Below are 19,696 nucleotides of genomic sequence, written 5' to 3' on the forward strand. Positions count from 1 at the left end.
GGATATTATTGCCCATGTTCTAGCAAGCCTTCTGGGGAATTCTGATGCTAGAATTTGAGAGGATTGTCTAGATCACATTCAAGATTCTTCTGGTACTAACATGAGAGGTAGTGGTGCTTCTGGAGCTAAAACCCAGGAGCTCACACATACCAGACACACACCCCACCACTGAGCTGTATTCCAGCTCACAGCAATTCTAATGCCCAGTCTGTCTGTGGTGCGTCAGAAAGAGTTAGCCTCTGGAGAACTGCAGTTTGTATTAAATACTGCCATTCCCCTGATCCAGCTCCGAAGAACAACACTGGGAGCCTGTACAGCCTCTGGACTCTTATCAGTCAAGTTGAAGATGGCGCCTTTCCATGGCAGGCTTATAATAAAGGAACAGAATCAAAAACAACTGTCAGTCCCTCTGGCCAGAGAGCCCTGTGGACTTCTGTTGTTGAGATGACCTCCCCGTCCCCCTTCTGAGCAAGAGAGGGTCAGTCCCCTTTTCAATGTCCTGCAATTCCGGTTATGGGCAAGGTGGTAGGCGCATGGATTTTGACAGTTTTAAGTGATGTGTCCTATGGCAGCGGTTGTAACAGCCCAGTGAGGGTTCCTGTGAGTCAGGAGAGAAAGTTTCAATCAACTTGGACTTTTAGTGTACAGGATGGGGCCATGCCGGGAAGGTACCCAGGGCTGCCCTGGTATCGGCTGGTCTATGACTGCTCTCGTGCACTGGGCCTGTTGCTTGTCACACTGCCTTTCCTTCTTGGTCCTTGTGGCTGCCCCCTAATCAGTAGATGTCTTAAAGGCTGTATCTAGTAAAGTAGGACAAGGGATTTGGGGTCTGTCTAGTTCCTGAAGTTTTTGTCTGATACCTAAGAAGTTTAGCTGATGAAATGGACTTTGAGAATAAAATGGGACTCTCTCTGTCCAGGTTAGTATGTGGTTGTGTCCTCATGGCCAATCTGGAATGAAGTAAAACTGGTTCTCAGTGGGCCTCTTTGACTTCTTTCAATTTGATAGAATTCATAAGTTTCCTTGCGGCCTTTTTCATATCTTCTGTTTCCCCTGAGCACAGATAATTATGACTTCCCTTTCTAGAGCCTTATCTGGGTAAGTTCACCCATGGCCTGTTTGGAAACTGCTTCTTCCCCAGGAGGGGCTTCCATGGTGTCTGAGTATGGTTTCTATTGCTGTGGTAAACACCATGACCAAAAGCAGCTTGGGGGAGGAGAGGGTGTTTCAGACTTAACACCCGGCAGTCCATCATGAAGAGAAGTCAGGACAGGATCCTGGAGGTAGGAATTGAAGCCGAGGCCACAGAGGAATGCGCTTCCTGGCTTGCTTCCTGTCAGTAGCTCAGACTGCTTTCTTTTACACCCCAGGATCACCTTCCCAGGATGGCATCACCCACACTGGGCTGGGCCCTCCCACATCAATCAGTAATCAAGATGGTGCCCATAGGCTTGCCCTCAGGCCGTCTGTATTGAGGCATTTTAGTAATTAAAATTCCCTTTCCCCAGATGACTCTAGCTTGTGTTGCATTAACAGAACAAATCTAACCAGTGCACAAGGGTTACAGGCATGAGCCTCATTGACCCATTTCTTGACCAGTAACCAAATTCCTCATGTATAGGAGAGTGGTAGATTGATTGTGTTTGGCCCCCATAAGTTCATAGGAAGTGGCACTATTGGGAAGTGTGGCCTTGTTGAAGTAGATGTGGCCTTGTTGGAGAAAGCTTGTCACTGTGGGGTTGGACTTTGAAGTCTCTTTTGCTGAAGCGTTGCTCAGTGTCACAGCCACTTCCGGTTACCTCCTGATCAAGATGTAGCCAGCACCATGTCTGCCTGCACACCGCCATGGTGACAATGAACTGAACCTCTGAAACTGTAAGAAAAAACCACCCTAAATAAATGTTTTCCTTAGAAGAGTTGCCGTGGTCATGGATGGTGTCTTCACAGCAATAGAAGCCCTAACTAAGTCGAGGAGACAGTTTATATAGATATGAAATTCTTTAATGAAGTGGAGGGTCTTGATTAAAAGAGCTGTTCAGTTTCAATGAGGGTAGAGTCAAGCGTGGGAAAGAACACATAGACTCAGATGGTTTCCAGTTCTCTGTTAGTGCCTCACAGAAGAGATATTAGGCCTATTCTGTCCAGTGGGAGGGATCCCCCAAGTAGGTGTGCCAAAGGGACAGAGTGTCAGGGCCTCAAGATGTGGGGGAGAGCTACTGAGAAGGTGGGTGTGGCTAGTGATCAGTAGGATGAGGTGGACAACTGTCCTTCTAAGGACCCTAAGAACCTGGCCAGGCACCCACAGCGGGTTTGTCACAGATTTGGATCTGGAGAAAGGGGACATGATGGCGTGGCTATGGTGAACACCAAATCATTTCCAAAGGTTGTAAGAGAACAAAGCAAACGGGAGACCAGTACTGCAGTTGGGGGTACTGATTAGGGACCATGCCTCTTTGTCTCAGGGCCAAGCCATGAACAAAGGAACACAGATGTTTCAGAGTCTGGGGATCAATTTTTTCTCCAGTTTTTTTTTTTTCAAGTGTCCCTCACTCCCACCCCGAGGATGAGTCTGAGGGGAGAGGAGGTGACTCCCACGATGGGGAGATCAGTTCCCTACCCTAACAGACACCCCTCCAGGGGAAAGGGCCCTAGGTTCAAGACACTTGATGTGCACTTTCAAAAGGGGATAGTTAGCCTTACTAAAGGACTTCCTCAGAGATGTCCACAAGGGACGTGAGGTGCAGATGTCAAAGAGGGCATTTAACTTACTAAAAGGATGTCTTGGCACTGGAACCAACAGTTAAAAGTTCAGGGACACTGGATACACGGCCCAGGTTCTGCAGTCTGATGTCATGAAGACTCCTCAGATGAATGGAGTCATTCTCAGGAGAGGCCAAAAAGAAGGAAAGAGAAACTATAGAACCTCCAGAAGTATTCACCTCAATGTATGCAGTCACCCAGGAAGAGCTGGGGTGGCCTGCTGCACTGAGCAGGGTCCGGGCAGAAACAGACAATAGTCCTTCCTTACAGACCCTGTCTCAGGCCTTCTGTTCCACCAGGGTTGTCCATAGTTGGCGACTGTCAGATTCCAGAGGAGGAGAGGCCTTCTGTTGAAAGGTGGAAGACAGCTGTGGAGTGTGAGAGAAGGGAGGCCTTTGTTCCACAAGGGACTGGTCCCAGCAAGGAATCTTCAGCTGTCCTCATTCTTCAGTGGAATCGTTCAGGGGTCCCGAGGCAGAGAGAAGACTCCCAGAGGAACTCTAGTCCCTCACCCCCAGCAACAGAGGACCATGCCCTGGAGCATGGAAACCTGGTCCTACTGGGTGGGAGTTGTCCCAAGTAGAGGCTGTCAGTAGGCTCCAAGCACTTATGGAGCTTACCAAGGATCATGAGGAATGGAAGCAGGTAGTTGATGTACCCCAGAGTCCATGCAGACAAATGTGATGTGGGTCAGATTCATGCGTGGTAAAAAGAATTCACCAATCCATATCAGAGTTAAAAAGATAACCTTACAGACATTTCAAGAAAGCAGTGGGCTGGGCAAGGACAGAACCTGCCTCCAGAGGGTGGATTGTGGTATGCAAATGAGGGTAGTTCTGATTGGCCGGTATTCCCTTTGGGCTGGGCCTGCTTAATTTTGATAAGTCATACCTATGTGCCACTCACTCAGTTTGTGATGTCTCAATGGGGATAGAACCAGAACCCTGGAAGACAGCCTTTGCTTGGAGTAATTCAGCTTCTGCCTTGAGTGTCATAGCCAGCATCCGAACTACGTAGCTGCTTGGGCTGTCTGTCATTAAAGTTGAGCAGCTGTTGACTTAAGCTGAGGCTTAATCCTGAATCTCTTGGCAAACTCTAGTGTATTTGTAAAAAAAAAAAAAAGTCAATGTTTTACTTTTAATAACATTGGCTATGAAGGCTTCAAAGTTCTATCTATATCATGGAAAATTTGGGTTTTTTTTTTTCTTGCTTTGTTGTTTGGTTTGGGTTTTTGGTTGGTTGGTTGGTTTTGCATCAGGGGCTTCTGTAGCCCAGGCTGACCTCAAACTCACTGTGTACCAAAGATGACCGTTGTGTTATTGTTACTACTATTAAGATATTTATTTAGGACGGGCGGTGGTGACGCACGCCTTTAATCCCAGCACTTGGGAGGCAGAGCCAGGCGGATCTCTGTGAGTTCAAGGCCAGCCTGGTCTACAGAGTGAGTTTCAGGAAAGGCGCAAAGCTACACAGAGAAACCCTGTCTCGAAAAAAAACCAAGAACAAACAAACAAAAAAAAAAGATATTTATTTAGAAACAGGATCTGGCTGTTGTAAAAACTCAGGCTGACCTTTTACATTCAGTTGATTGTGTGTGCACACTTGCCCATGTGAGGATCGGAGGAAATGTGGGAGATGGTTCTTTTCCACCAGGTGGGCTCCAGGTCTCAGACTCTGGCCGTTAGGCTTTATGGCAGGCATCTTGACTAGCTGAGCCATCTTACTGGCGCCCAGGATGTTCCTATGCCCTCTTCCTCCTGTGTCTATGTACTCCCCAAACCCCTAAGTCCTGGGATACAAACATGACCACCATACTCAGCTTCTAGGTTTGTTTGTTTTTGAGATAGGGTCTCACTATGTAGCTCTGACTGGTCTGAAATTTACTCTGTGGACAAACCAGGCTAGCCTTGAACTCACAGAGATCCTTCTGTTTCTGCTTCCCAAATGCTAGGATTGAAAGCATGCACCACTATATCTAGTTAGTTTCCAAAAGTATTTTAGGTGAACATTTTAAATGTACTTCTGATACTGTTCTGTTCAGTGTTTGGTGTAAAGACTTTAAGAATCAGAATTTTAGTGTAAATTAGGCATGGTGACATAAGCTTATAACCCCAGCATTCAGGAAGTTTAGACAAGAGAACTGTAAGTTCAAGGAAATCCTGGACTACAAAGTAAGATACTAACCCCCCCCCCCCCCACACACACACACATACAAAAACCTAATGTGTTTTTAATATCATTTAGTGGATGTGAATGAAATCTATATATATGGAAAGACTATAACCCATCATGAAATTGAGAGGAGTCTTGTTTGTTTGTTTGTTTGTTTGTTTGTTTTTGTGGTTCTGGAAGTCAATACTAGGCAAGCATTCTACCACTAAGCTATGTCTCCAATCTTCTCTCCCCTCCTGCCTTGAGTTTCCAAGACAGGACTTGAACTTTCAGTCTTACTGGCTCAGCCTCCTGCGTAGCTGGGATTGTAGGGATGTGCTGTCTTAACTGGCTAAAATTACTGGGGTTTCCTTTAATGCTTCTTTTACTTTGAGGTCATTGTAGAATCACGAGCAGTTTGAGGAACATACAGTAAGACACTACGTAGCCTTTTCCTGATTTCCCCCAGCATCTTGCTCAACACTGCCCAGGATCTTGATTGACAGAGTCTTGCCAGGCTCTTGACACAGCCCACCAGCCTCCTTCAGATTTCCCTCTTTATCTGGATGCATTTATTTGAATGTGTGCTTAGCTCTGTGTAATTTTGTCATATATAGGTTGCTGTCCACTATCCATTTGTTAGCACCTCACACAGCCTCCTGTCATCCTTCATAGCCCCGCCTACTAAGGAGGTGAGGCCCTCAGCCAGCGCTGACTTGCATCTCTATTTGCTTTTCAGGAACGGAACTAGCGTGCGGCCTCTCAGGTTGCCTTCTGCCCTCAGCATTATCCCTTGGAGAGCCATCTAAATCATCTCATGTAGCAATAGGGTGTTCGTTGTTGATGAGAAGTATTTCATGGTGTGGCAGCGCCACTTTGTTTAACCGCACACCCAGTGAAGGACATCTTGTCCACGTTTTTGTGTGAATGGCTTTATTTTTCTGGCACGGATGCCAGCTTCTCAGTTGCTGGGTCATCTGGTGACTAGATGTTGAGCCTTTTAAGAGCCTGCCAGATTCATTTGCAGAGTAGCTGTGTGAGTGGGATCTAGTTTCTGCACGTCTTTGCCAGCGTTCGGTGTCTGGGTGTTAGTGCAGCTATTCTGAGAGTGGTACTCTTTCTAGTTATTTCTGTTGTTCTTTCATGGTTTGTTTGTTTCCTGATGTGGAGCTGAGTAGAGAGGACACTTAAAAATGACAGCACTGGGTTATATAGGGCTCAGCTTTTTTAGAAACACTACCTCACCTTGGATGACATTTTCCTGTAATTACTGACCTAAGTGCAGTTGGGACATTCATCCCAAAGCCATAGTTTTTATCTGTTTAAGGAACGCTCTCAGTGACTCGGATAAGATTCGGGTAAAATAGCTACTGGTGACAACCATACTGGCCAGGAAAGAGGCATTGGTGTGTTCTGCTGTCCTGGGGGGGGGGGGGGGCTTCTCCAATGCTTCCTGAAGCTTCTTGCCAAGGGATAATCCCCTTTTCTGGTCAGCTTGCCACCTTGGTTTTTAAATATGCAGAACAAGCCTCTTTGCAACCTGCTTGGGATTCCTGCTTGGGATTGTCTTTGACATCAAAACCAGCATCTGCCCAGCTCTCCTCTGCATCACAATTGACTTGTTTTTCTGTCTGTCCTCCAGAGCCCAGCACTGATGAGTCAGCGAGGGGATTCCGGGATGACTGGACACGAGGAGCAAATGATGGTGCCCACAAAGCAGCAAATCCCAGCCATACGCTCATGATTAGGCAACACCATGGGAGCCAAGGGCAGCAGCCTCCATGCGAGACCTTTCTGTGCCTTGCAACAGCTCTGTGCAGTGTCCTTCTTCAGCTACACAGTCAGCATGCCTCTGTGTCCACTTTCTCTATCTAATTTGTTCCGCTAGTCTCTGCAGATTCCAAGACAGGTAAGCACCAGCCAATTTCTGCTCCCCATTTGCAGGGAAGGTGAGGCTGCTAGGGATCTGGTCCTGCTTCTGCATATCTGGTAACACCCAATGTCAGCTTCTTTGAGTCAGCTCTCAGCTGTTAGAACCATCTGGTTGCCTTTGAAGAACTGGCATTCCAAGACAGAGCTTGTAGCATTAGTCAGTTGTCAGTGCTGATTTTTGAGAGTTTTTGTGGTCCTAACGCTTGATGGCTTTTCTTTTCTGTTTCTTTTACCCCCTCTACCAGAGGCTGAATCTCGAACCTCATGCATGTTGATCAAGGACTCTACCACTGAGCTGTGTCCCTCAGCAATCTTTCAGCTTCTTAGTGGAATTCTTTAGAGAGCAAATATTTTAATTTTGTTGAAGTCTAACATATCAATTTTTGCTTTATGTACCATGCTTTTGGAAGAGGCCAAGGTTTTTGATCCCAAGGATTTTTTATTACATCTTTTTCTAAAAGGATAATTTTTTTAACATCAGACAAAAAATGTACCAGTTGTCAGTGGAGATCATCTAAGAAATAATTTCTTTATATCCATGTCCTGACTAGACATCTCCAAATATTTCTTTTCCATGGTAGTGGCCTCCCTTGTAGACTCTGTGTAGGTGTTTCAAAGCATTGCTGCACACATACTAGACAGCCAGCTGTGACCACATTTTAACAGTACATATCTTTCCAGGCCAGCATGGCGTTTCGGTTTGCAGTGAACCAACCATGAGCAATCCCTTGAGGGCCACAGTACGGCCACTTGGTCCCCTAGTCTGCTTTCTCAGATTTCCCTTCCCTTTGATCCAGTGTTTTTCTGGGGAAGAGCAGTGGGTTTTCTTTAGTAGTTTTCAGCTTTTAACAGGCCACCTATAGACATTTATTGTGGGGCGTACTGTGGGGTGCATTGAATCACCATGAATCACGTTTTAAGTGCAGTTGAAGTTTTGTGCCGGGCCCCAGGAGAAGCACCTCAGCACGTAACTGTTGTCAGTCAGTTTCCTTGCCTGTTCTCTGGGTGTTTGTGATGTCTTTGTTTTGTTATTTTCTGAATAGTTATTTATTTATGTGCTGGGGATTGAACCCAGGACCTCACCCATACGTAGTAAAGCCCCACTCCGGAGCGTCATCTCCCAACCAGATATGTATTACTGTTGTATTTATTTGTGTGTGTGCATGCACACATTATGTCCGAGAACAGCGTGTGGGAGTCAGTCCTCTCCTTCCACCGTAGGACCCGAGAACTGAATTCTGCCATAAGGCTGGCTTGCCAGTAGCACCTGTGGCAAATACCAGCGATGCTTTGGATGCCTTGTGTGCACCATTCAGTCAGATGCTTGGATACTTGGTCCTCAGTTCACATAGGTTTAGGAGGTGTAGCCTTGTTGAAGGAAGTCTGTCACTGGGAGCAAGCTCTGAGAGTTTAAAGACCTGCACCATTTTGAGTGTGCTCTCTGCTTCCTGCTTGGGGTTCAGCATGTGAGCCCTCAGCTTCTGCGCCAGCTGTCATGTCTGCAGCCTGCTGCCAAGCTTTCTTGCTATGAAGGGCTGTTAACCCTCTGGAACTGGAAACTCAAGTGAACACTTTCTTATATAGGTTTCCTTCACCATGGTGTGTTATCGCAGCAATAGAAAAGTAACTAGGACATTGCTTTCGCCCTCTGAGCCACCTAAGTGTCTCTGAATATGTATTTCTCAATTTAAAATGGGCAAACTTTGAGTCTGATTTCTCAGAGCCATTCCTGCCAAGGAACCTGGGGCCTACCATGACAGAAAACAGGCTGCCCCTCCCCCACACTGTTGTTCTCTGACATTGACCTTCACTGGTGCTGAGATGAAGGTGGCAGTGAAGGATGACCAAGGAGAGGTTTCATTCTCACTCAGTAAAACGAGAGGTGACAGGAATATTGTCCTAAGGATTTTTATGCTATAAATAACATTGGAATGAAAATGCATTTGTTGCTAAAGTTAATGACAAGAGATGAGCGTATGATAATAATTAAAGCCTAAAATATTCTAAATATTAGTACTACTGAGAAAAGAAAACTGTTATGAAAAGGGATTTAGACTTTAAAGTAGAATATGAAAGTCAGTTTCTGACATGTAATTGGAAAACTATGCCAACAGCTGATTTTATTCTGGCCATTGCAGTTGGGAGAATTTCCTGTAATGGGAAACCTCTCAATGAGGATGGCCAAAGAAAGAAGGGATGATGTGACCCTGTTGTCCCAACTATGTTTGAGACTGGGGCATGAAGATACAATTCAAGGCCAGGCTGTACAACTTAGCAAGATTTCACATCAGAAAGTGAGAAAAGGGTAATGATGGTGGAGGTCAGTCCCCTCTGGGCACACAGACCAGGACTGTCCCTTCTGGTTAGCTGTGTTAGCATATAGCGGGTTACAGACTTCTTAACCACTGCTACTTATGTGAGTACAGGAAAGCTTAGCGTTGTCAAATGGAACAAAGCTGCAGAAGTCTAGATTATTAAGTTGTGTAGAATGCACATTACAGCTTGAAAGTGGTGTTCAGAGGCTGGAAAGATGGCTTGGTAGTTAACAATGCTTGCTGTTCCTGCAGTGGACCTGAGTTCAGTTCCCACTGCCTACTTCTAGTCACTCATAACTACAGCTCCAGGGGATCCGATGCCCTCTTCTGGAATCTGTTGTTTTTGTACTGACGTGGTGCAAATACCCGGATGTAGACACTCACATACACATAAGTAATGATAAAAATGAATCTTAAAATAGGATTTGGAGAAGACTTAACTAAAAGTTTTGTTCATAAATTTAAAATCTATAGCTTTGTTAAGATTTAGCTGCTCTATTTTAGTTCTCTACTACAAAACTGTGTCTGGTGAGGTGGCCCACAGTTGAGATTCCTTAAGTGCTCAATGGGAAGAAATAAGTGGTAAAAGACTGAGCTGGGTGAGGTGGCACATACCTCTAATCCCAGAACTCCTTAGGCCATGGCAGCTGTGTCTCTCTGAGTTTGAGACCAGCCTGGTCTACATAGTGAGTTCCACACCAGCCAGGGTTACATAGTGAGACTCTGCTGCAGAACAATCAAACCAGCCAGAAAGAAAAGCAAAACAAACAAAAGAGCAAAAAAGGTGTGCATGCGGTACACAGACAGATATCAAGCAAAATAGCCATACACATAAAATTTCATAAAAGAAGATGGCAAAGTCAAGACCAGTGAATGGGCCACACTCTGGAAGGGAGGCACAGCATGAGCGGTCACTCTCATAACCTCTCCTCTGAGGAGGGAAGTTAAGCATGTGCAGGGCAGTTGGAATGAGTTATGGTGGAGAAGGAGAGTCCATGGGTTTTGCTAACTAGGGTATTTTAAGAAGACAAAGTCAAGGGCCGCAGAGATGGCTCCACAGGGGCCAGAGAAATGGCTCAGTGCTAAAGAGCTGTTCATCCAGATCTGGGTTTGATTCCCAGCACCCACATGGCAGTTGTCTTCGTTACTTTTCTGTTGCTGTGAAGAGACAACTTAAAAACGAAAGCATTAATTTGGGAGCTCATGATTTTAAAGGGTTAGAGTCATGACTAGCATGGTGAAGAGCATGGCGGCAGGCAGGCAGGTGTGGGGCTAGAGCAGTAGCTGAAACTTTTCATCAGATCCACAAGCATGAGGCTGAGAGAGAGAGAGAGAGAGAGAGAGAGAGAGAGAGAGAGAGAGAGAGAGAGAGAGATAACTGACAATGGCATGGACTTTTGAAACCGCAGAGCCCCCTCCCCCCCAGTGACACACCTCCTCCACCAAGTCCATGCCCCCTAGTCCTTCCCAAACAGTTCCACCAACTGCTGGCCAAGCAGTCAGGTAAATGAGTCTTTGGGTACCACTCTCATTCAAACCACCATAGCAGGTGACATCCATTTATTACTTCAGTTTCAGGGGATCTGGCATTCTCTTCTGACCTCTGTGAGCACCAGGCATGCACATGGTACATAGACATGCATGCAGGGGAAGCACCCATATACATAAAATTAAAGTAACATTTTATGAAAGAAGACAACATCAGGATCCATGTAAATTGCATATGTGAACAAAGTTATTTATTTCTATTAATTTTTTTATTAACAAATTTTTTATTCATTTTACATACCAAAGATCCCTTTCTTCCCTCCTCCCACTCCTCCAGCCTCCCCCTGTCAACCCACCCCCTATTCCTTCTTACAAGAAGGTAAGGCCTCCCATGGGGAGCTACATTTAGTAGAGGTAGGTCCAGGTACTTCCCCCTGCCTCAAGGCTGTACGAGGTGTCCCATCATAGAAGTGGGCTCCAAAAGGCCTGTTCATGCACCAAAACTTAGGAATTGAGGGATTCAGGCAGCTGTCATACCCATTTAAAGTAAGAGAACTATGAATTTATATGGGGGATGTGAGTGTTCAAATGTGTTTACAAAAACAAGCAAAACCCTCCTTTTCCCCAGTAGAAGAGGATTCTTTGCTTGTCCGAACACACGAGATGTGTGTGTAGCTTTAAGCTCTCTATATTTAGGAGGAGTAAGGTGGCCCAGTAGGGTCCCAGAGCCTCCATCATTCCATTGGAAGAATGTCCAGTCCTCTTTTTTGCTTATACCATTGACAGCATACTTCCTCTGGCATTGACTGGCTGCCTCTTTCCTCTGCTTTAAAAGCCATATCTGTCCCTAAATGTGTCACATGTCACATTTGTCACATCTGTCACACATGTGTCACAACCCATTATGATCTCCATCATGCCAGAGAATTCTGGAACAATTGAATGTCTAAATTTCTATGCAGTTACAAGTACAGTCTGCTCAGTTTGGGTTGCTTTTCCTTCCCTTCTTGACTTTCTTGGGATACCACTTTTTTAAAAAAAAAAAAAAGGTTTTTACTTAGTCACAGAGGTGATGACCTAAGATCCTAACATCATTGTTATGTAATATGATATATAAATAGTCAATCAGGTTTTAATCTATAAGTCGGAGTGAAGGTTAAAGAATTTGATTGATCCCAGTGTTTTTGAACTGGGACATCTAACAATGTCTGCAGACATCTCTAGTCATCAGAATCTGGTAGATGATGCTGGGAGCATTTGGCTGGGAGAGGGTAGAGGTTTGGGTAGGGGGAGGTGGGGTTGAGTGGAGGGTTGCTTACCAGCTTACAGTGTTCTTGCAGCTCCCCCATACAGAGGAGTCTGGCTCCACTTTCAACAGTACCAAATCTGAGATATCAAGCAGCTACCTAGAACTATTAGAAGAAAGTTGGTGTTTTTCAGCTGGGCCTGGTGATGCCAGCCCATGATTCCGGAGACTTGCTTGTCTGAGGCAGGAGGATCACAAGTTCAAGGTCTCCCTGAGCTACAGAGAGATCAAGGTGAGCTTACCACTGTAGGCAGCTTATAGAGACCCCATCTCAAAACAAAAAATAAAAGACAGGGCTGGGAATCAAGTTCAGAGGTAGAGTGCTTGCTTCACATGACCAAGATCTGGGGTTCAGTTCTTAGTAAGATACATACACACACACCCCAAAACAAACAAAAGCAAAACAACACTACAAAAAGTTTTATGCTCTTATATTTGCATATAAAACATACATTTCATCATTGTGATTTCAAAGTGTTACTATAATATTCATTTGAAGAGTTCAGCAACTAACATCTCTAACTTGAGACTTACTAAGTGAACATGGTGTTCTTTCACTTATAATACAGCTTTAACACTCACAATTACAAATTACTTTTTCTATTTCAGGTTTCACCGAGGGAACATCTTAGAGAGTCATTGTATTTCTAAGCCTTCAATATTTACACCTTGGGGCTGTTGACTCTCTTATCATATACATTTTGGAATCAAAATGGAAAGTGTCCAAGAAATTTTGGACCAGTTATACAAGAAAGTACTTCTTGGAGCCATTCTTGAAGATGATGTCTATGGTTACATCCATTATCTCAACCCAGACCTCTCAGAACAAGCTGGCTATACAGCTCCCTCTTTAGCTCAGTCTCATGTCAATGGTACACTTGATGGTGTGCCAGGCCAGCATGGGCCATCCTCCAATGAGCTGACCACCCTTCCTGAAACACGGGAGTGTGCAAAGAGACACTTTGAGATGAGCACGGCCCGGGAGGTGAAGCTCCTTCAGTTAACTGTGATCGACGTGATGCTGAGCCGAGTGCTGTCTGCTGAAACTGAGACCCACGCAAAGGAGAAGTACAGAGAGCTGATTAAAGTCCTCTTGCAGTCAGCTGAAGTCGATTCCAAATTGGTAAGCCACTTTTGAAATGACTTAGATACGAAGTGAAGGTTTTTAAGGCTTCAGCAGTGTGATGGACTGGGTCTGTTTTGCTGTAGATCTGCATGCTCCAGAATCCCGACAAGTTGTCGTCTCACATGGCTGCCAAGTGCCTCTCATCGCTCCTCTATTTCCAACTGAGAGAGAAGGTCAGATAAATCGGATTTCTGTGTTCATAGTTAATGCTTGCAGTCTTAAAGTTGCTCATTGGCATTGACTTGACTCCTTCAAGTTGAATTAAGATATTTGCACCCACAATAATGCACAAATTGAAAAGCATAATAATAAAATAAGATCCTATCTCAAAAACTAAAGAGGGAAGTGATTGAGCAGACACCTGGCTTCAGCCTCTGCTGTCTGGTGTACTCGCACACACATGTATTATACAGGGGCTTGCAAACACACACAGACCCAACGTCTATTGACTCTGTGCTCCAATTGCTTGTTTTGAAAATAACACTTTGAATATGAAAGTTGTTTATGGTAGAATATTTGGACAGTAAAATAGAGTATTAAAAAAGAAAGACTTACACGTTACTATACCATTTATAAATAACATGGATGTTTTCATGGTTCTTTTTGATCCTTCACGTCTATGGTGTGTTGACTTTCCTGCCTTAAAAAATATTAGAATATTTTTGTTCCTTGTTGTGTCAAATATTACCGTACTTTTTTCATGTAAACAAGTAAACAACACTTTATAGTATTATGTTATATAACAAGTAAATTTTAAACAAAATAATTATAACTACCCTTTTGTTTCTTTATTTATAGATGACGTTAAGCAATCCCTGGATCATTTTTTGCCAAAAGCATCTCTCTGAATCCTCTGGGAGCAGTGAAGCAGCACATTGCCTCTGGATTCTTACAGCTGTCATAAAAGAAATCTTTAGAGATACACATTCACGGCAAGCAGGTAGAGAAGACACTGTCCATAAGTGACCATCACTCTCTCGGGAGCATTGTGTTTATAATGAAGAATAACATGTATGTTATTCCTCATCTCTCCTGAAGTATGGAAAAATGCAAGAAGTCTCTCTCCTGAATTTTTTATTGGACAGAACCTTGGTGTGTGTGGTGTCCATATTCAGTGTGTGGACATGCACATGTGGACATGTGTGTGCCTGTGGATGCTTGTAGAGGGCAGAAGTCGATGCTGGGCACCTTCCTCAACTACTTCCCACCTTGTTTGTTGAGATAAGATCCCTCACTGAACCTAGAGCTCACCAACTGGGCTAGGCTGGCTAGCCAGTGAGCTCCAGCTCCACCTCCGCAGATGGGGTTCCAGATGTGTGCCACTCTGTCTGGCTTCTACATGGGTGCTAGGATCCTCAGGCTTATGCAGCAAGCACTTTACCGAATGAACCACTCTCCAGCACTGAAGATTACCTTTTTAGAAAGAAATTAAAACTTAATCATTAAATATCTCTTGTATAGTGTGATACTGCCCATATTTACAAAGCAAAAGTTAACTTTTAATAATTAGCTGTTAATCTGTATACCCTCATTTGGTCTTATTAGAAGTAACTGTTCTTAAACCTATTTTTTTATCTTACAAATTGAATTGTAAAATTTTGTTGTAAGAAAGCTTTTGTTTTTCCTGTTGCTCATAACTACTATTTTTATAATTACAGAAATTCTAAAGCAACTCTTGGCTCCTTTCGACATTACTTTTGAAGCGTTCTACAATTCCTTATTTTCTCAGCATTTTGGAAACTTCCAGAATCCCTCGAACATAGTCAACAGCCTGGTGTGCTTCCTGGAGCTGCTTGAACTTCTCATAGCCTCCAGAATCCACCTGAAATTGCACTTTCGGAGTCAAAGGATGCTGTTTTTGAAACCCCATGCTCTAGATAGTCTTGCCTGGCCTGTTCCAGCTTTTGTTAAAAGGAAATTGGTTATAGTCATCAAAAAGTGCCTTCTTGGTAAAATGGGGGAAGACCTCTGCCGTGGTTCTGTGCCTGCCCTGATGACACCAGACCACCTTCTGGACAGTGACGAGTTGGCCTTAGCTGATGCACTTCTGCACGCTGTGCATCTGGGGTTGTGGAAGGAATTGTCTGTGCCTGGAAAGCCTTCCTGCTTTGGAGGGGATGAAGTTCAACCTGGATGCCGACCCAGGTCTGGCCCTGATCACGTGACCCTGAGAGCAGCAAGCTTAATTACAGTGAAATCCTTAGAAATCAAGTTCCAGAATTGCACCTCAGCAACCGAAATGAAAGGTAATTCTCCCAGACTCATCTTTTTATTCCAAGTACTATGCAATTAATTGTTCACTTAAGAAAAGTGACTCATGATTATTGAGTACTAAGGCTAGTGTCATTTCATTAATTTAGTTATATTTTCTTGATTAAGTTTCGTAAATACTTTTTCAAAGGGAGGGAGCTGTGGGGGACTGGAATTTTAAGAAGCTTGTCAGCTTTTTGTGTACAATTAATATGCCTCAGATAATGAATTCAAAAATAATTGCTTTTGAGTCACTACCAAGCAAATGGAAGTCACTGCATACTTAATTATATTATTCACAAAAGCACTGTGACTATGTATGCTCGTTACTGATAATTGGAATTGTTGCTGAAACTACTTACTACAGGAAGTTCTATTGATAAAGGAAGTGTCGCACATGACTTGGAGGTGAGGAGTCCAGGTTCAGAGTGCCTGAGAGAGCGGTTGTGTGGGTGTGAGAGGATATGGCTTCCATTTCACTAGAAGAGGGCCAGCAGTGACTGTCTCCAGCAAGTAGCTTGTGTTTCCAAGGAGAGTGTGACTCCTCAGTGAATGACCTCTCAGGCTGACCTAGGTATCATTTTTAGGATGGTCTCATTACCGCAATTACAGCTTATAACACTAGATGGCATCTGTTACATAATTCAGAAGTTTGAGTTGCAGTTAAACTCCCAGATCTTGTCTGGGTTTTTGCAGTACTTTCTTTTAGTTCTTTCACAAGCCAAAGGAAGATTTTTCTGTTGTTTTGAAGCCATTTTTCTTTATGGCTTAGCATTCTCTAGTTAACAGAAAGCTGTGGTTGCCAATGAGGAGACTGTTGCCCACTCAATTAACATGCTTTCATAATGAAATCATGTTTATTTCTTAGACAAACTGTTTAACTAGTTTTTTGGCAGATGGATACCTGACTATACATTTTAAGTGAGGGCTCCTCCGTGAGTCACATTGCTCTTCTCAGTTCTTCATTTGTGAAACAGCTAACCCCTGCTCTAGGACCCCAAAGTGTCGATTACGAAAATGCACTTACAAATTTGCGTACAGACAAGATACTATTTGTGTGTTCATAAACCTTAGCTGCACTTTGAAATTTCTGTTGTTTGAAGTTGACTTGCAGAAGTTCATGGCCGAGTTACTGACCTTCTTAAAGCCTCACCTTCAGCCCTCTCTCCAGTTACACAACCCATGTGAATGGCTGTCCAGGGTCTTTATAGAGCAGGATGATGACATGCTGGAGGCTGCCAAAGCATCCCTGAGCATCTACCTGCAGCTGACAAGGTTTGTGTCTTTCAAGTAACTTGGATTGCCTACAAGCCAGAGAATCAGGAGACACACGTGTCAGAAAATGTGTTTCTGCCTCGTGCTTTATTTTTCTTCTACCTGGGTAAAAATGTATTGTAGTTCCCTCCCATTTTAACTCTGCCTTACATGAAAACGGATGCTCTTTGCATTATCCTGAGAAGCTTACTGGCTGAGCAGATCAGGGATAGTGAAGCAAGACCAGAACCCCTGGGCCCCGGTGTGTTGCCTGTGGGGTCAAGATAAGCCAGTGCCTTCTCTAAACTGCAGCTGATGGTTAAGAACCGTTTTCTTAAAACCTCCAAGACTTTCTTGTTTGACTCAAGCTTCTAGATGGTGACTTTCACCTTTTCACAGAGAATGCAAATGGAAACAAGCAGCAGAGCCTTTCCGAGCTTACACTTGCAGACGCTCCCTCAGGCTGCTCTCCTGGAGGCACATGGCTGGGACACTTGGGCCCTCTTCGGCTTCTGCTTTGTACTTGCAGCAGCGTCTGTAATTGCTCCTGAGGCTGACAACCCATGACCCTTTCCATTATTCTGCTCTGCTTCATTAAAACCCTCAAGGACTTGCTCCCTTTCCCTCTCCCTTGGCCTGGGAGGAGAAGGGCTTTCTCACTAATGATTGGCATTGCAGCCTTGTGCCTGTTATGTTAGGGCCCAGCTGGCAATGGCTGCTTTCCATCTCTTGAGTGTTTGGGGCCAGTTTTCAAAAGGCTCTACTCAAGAAACAGAATTCCTGCATGTGATTTGAGTTAGGCTCAAAAATAGTGAAATACAGATTTAGACTACAAAGTCCAGAGTATGTGTTGATTCACTCGGCACTGCCTTCTTACATCTCTGCTTCGTGGGAGTCTTGCTGCCTTCACTTAGGTTGGCTGTGTCCAGAGAGGTAGGTTTTTGTGCCATAGATGCCTAAAAAAAAATGTCATCCTTTTCAGGTTTTCTTGTTTGTAAGTGACAGAAACCACAAACTAGTTTAAGCAAAAATAGAATTTTTTGAGGCCTGGTTGAGAATTTTTGTCTTTTGTTTTGTTTTTCAAGAAAAGATTTCTCTGTGTAGTCTTGGCTGTCCTGGAACTCGCTCTGTAGACCAGGCTGGCCTCAAACTCAAGAGATCTGCCTGCCTCTGTCTCCCCAGTGCTGAGATTAAAGATGTGCAACACCACCACCCAGCCAGTTAAGAGTTTTAAGGGTATCCAATTGGCATCAGATATAGCTTTGTGTGGAGTGTGTGTGTGTGTGTGTGTGTGTGTGTGTGTGTGTGTGTCTTTTTGTGTTTGTGTGTCTGTGTCTTTGTCTCTCTGTATTTATGTGTTCATGTGTGACTATATGGTGTGTGTCTTTCTGTGTGTCTGTGTGTTCTCAAATCACGCCAGCCATTATTTCCTGTTTATGATCTCACAGGCTGATTCCTTCTCAGGCCTAACCACCAGAAGTTTCATCCTTCCTTTTTATCAATCTTACGGTCATAATTTTTCCTAGCCATCGAGGTATCTCAGGGAAGATAGGATTAACTCGCTTGGATCATGAGGCTATGTTCTCATTGGTCAATTGGGGTCACATCTATCCCTGATGTGGTGGTCTTGAGCTCCACTGTAAACATGGGATAAGTTGCCCTCAAGCAGAGGGGCTTCTGATGTTGTGTAAAGGATGGAGACTTTTGTGCAGACAAAAACTGAAACTAGTTGGTGGTGAGCAGGTTCGATTTTGATTTCCTTTTAAAGGAATATGTTAAGTGAGTGCTAGAACATGTCTGTAAAGCCCTGTCATTCTGAGCTCTCCCTTATCTGTGTTTTCAGAGGAGGGGACGATGCTTCTGGAAGCCTGACCCAAGAAAACGAAGCATGGATCCACTACACACATAGAAACGGCTGTAATCCTCACTGTATTTTCTTATTCTTATTAAAGAACATAGTGTTTGATTCTACAGTTCTTCTTGACTTCTTGATTTCCTCCGAAACCTGTTTCCTTGAATATTTTGTTAAATATTTAAAATTACTGCAGAAAGACTGGGGTCACTTCCTGTCCATCTGCAAGTTTTTTGATGCAGCTGAATCACAACGTGGAGTAAATACCCGAGGTCCTGTCTCCTCTCTTGTCCAAGACAGAAGCACCAGCCACACAGTACCTGATGCTCTGGCTTCTCCTGTTGGCCACAGAAATGCTTGCCCATGGGTCCCCTGGGCTTCTGATGCCTCCTCTGAATCCCACAGCCAGGTTGTGATGCCCAAGGAAACTCACACTGTGCCAGCTCATGGCCCACCTTCCCAGACACCACTGAGTCTGGTAGATTATGGCAGCTCAGAAGACTCTGATGAAGAAGCCACAAATCAGCATTTAGCAAACAGCAAACAGACGCCTTTATGTCAAGAAATGAGCAGGGAAATTCAACGCCTGCCTAGGACATGTAAGGATCAAAACAGACTTAGCCGGGAGCCTCAGCTGGGGCCTCTGCTTCCCCAAGAGTCTGCTCCCAGTCTCCCCTTCGGTGCTGCAGGGGACATTGCTCCCAGTGGGACTGTCTGGGAAGTGGGAGTGTTGTTCAGAACAGTGAAATGTCTTAAGGAGCTCCAGGGCGCTATCTACCGTTTGCAGGAGAAAGGTCTCTTTCCGTATAACCCAGCCGCTCTTCTCAAGTTGTTGAAAGGGGTGCAGGCGAAGTGTGATGAAGTGTGAGCATCGGTGACACCGCAGCGTTTGTCCTCAGGGTTTGTTCTCTTTGATAGAAATTGCATGTCTGAGATAAATAAAGACAAACCAAAGCTGCAAACATGGGTTTCTGCGTCTTTGCTTTCTGGAGCAGCCTGAGAAAGGTTCATTCTCTGACAGGTCACCTGGTGCAGCTGGGCCACAGCTGGAGTCCATGCTGGTTCAGACTGCACAGAAGTGGCCATGCCAGGCGACTGCATGTTTCGTAGCCTAAAACAAGTGAGATGTCTCCTCTCAGCTCTGGAGGTCAGAAGCCTAAACCAAGATATCAGGAAGGCTGGGTGTCTTCCCTGCTGCTCCTGCTGGTCACCACAGTACTGAATGTCCCTTGCCTTGTAACTGTGTCACCCCAGCTACTTCT

The 19,696-nt window shown here is 44.5% G+C and overlaps 1 protein-coding gene across 5 annotated transcripts in view; it reads left to right on the forward strand.

The window, feature by feature from the left end:
* Lins1 (lines homolog 1) overlaps positions 1 to 19,396 on the forward strand; it is a 28,132-nt gene extending 8,736 nt beyond the window's left edge. Inside the window, exons 2-9 of one of the 5 annotated variants that reach the window (XM_006995144.4) lie at positions 6,554 to 6,820; positions 11,976 to 12,184; positions 12,562 to 13,075; positions 13,162 to 13,251; positions 13,877 to 14,018; positions 14,737 to 15,324; positions 16,432 to 16,603; positions 18,426 to 19,396. In XM_006995144.4, coding sequence (XP_006995206.1) covers positions 12,665 to 13,075; positions 13,162 to 13,251; positions 13,877 to 14,018; positions 14,737 to 15,324; positions 16,432 to 16,603; positions 18,426 to 19,302 — 2,280 coding nt within the window. In that variant the 5' untranslated portion in view covers positions 6,554 to 6,820; positions 11,976 to 12,184; positions 12,562 to 12,664 and the 3' untranslated portion in view covers positions 19,303 to 19,396. The remainder of the gene's footprint in view (positions 1 to 6,553; positions 6,821 to 11,975; positions 12,185 to 12,561; positions 13,076 to 13,161; positions 13,252 to 13,876; positions 14,019 to 14,736; positions 15,325 to 16,431; positions 16,604 to 18,425) is intronic. The other 4 variants (XM_006995145.4, XM_042277735.2, XM_042277728.2 and 1 more) reach the window with 4 other exon arrangements.
* The last annotated feature ends 300 nt before the right edge of the window (positions 19,397 to 19,696 follow it).

The sequence above is a fragment of the Peromyscus maniculatus genome, chromosome 1 (assembly GCF_049852395.1).
Source record: "Peromyscus maniculatus bairdii isolate BWxNUB_F1_BW_parent chromosome 1, HU_Pman_BW_mat_3.1, whole genome shotgun sequence".
Classification (NCBI taxonomy): domain Eukaryota; kingdom Metazoa; phylum Chordata; class Mammalia; order Rodentia; family Cricetidae; genus Peromyscus; species Peromyscus maniculatus.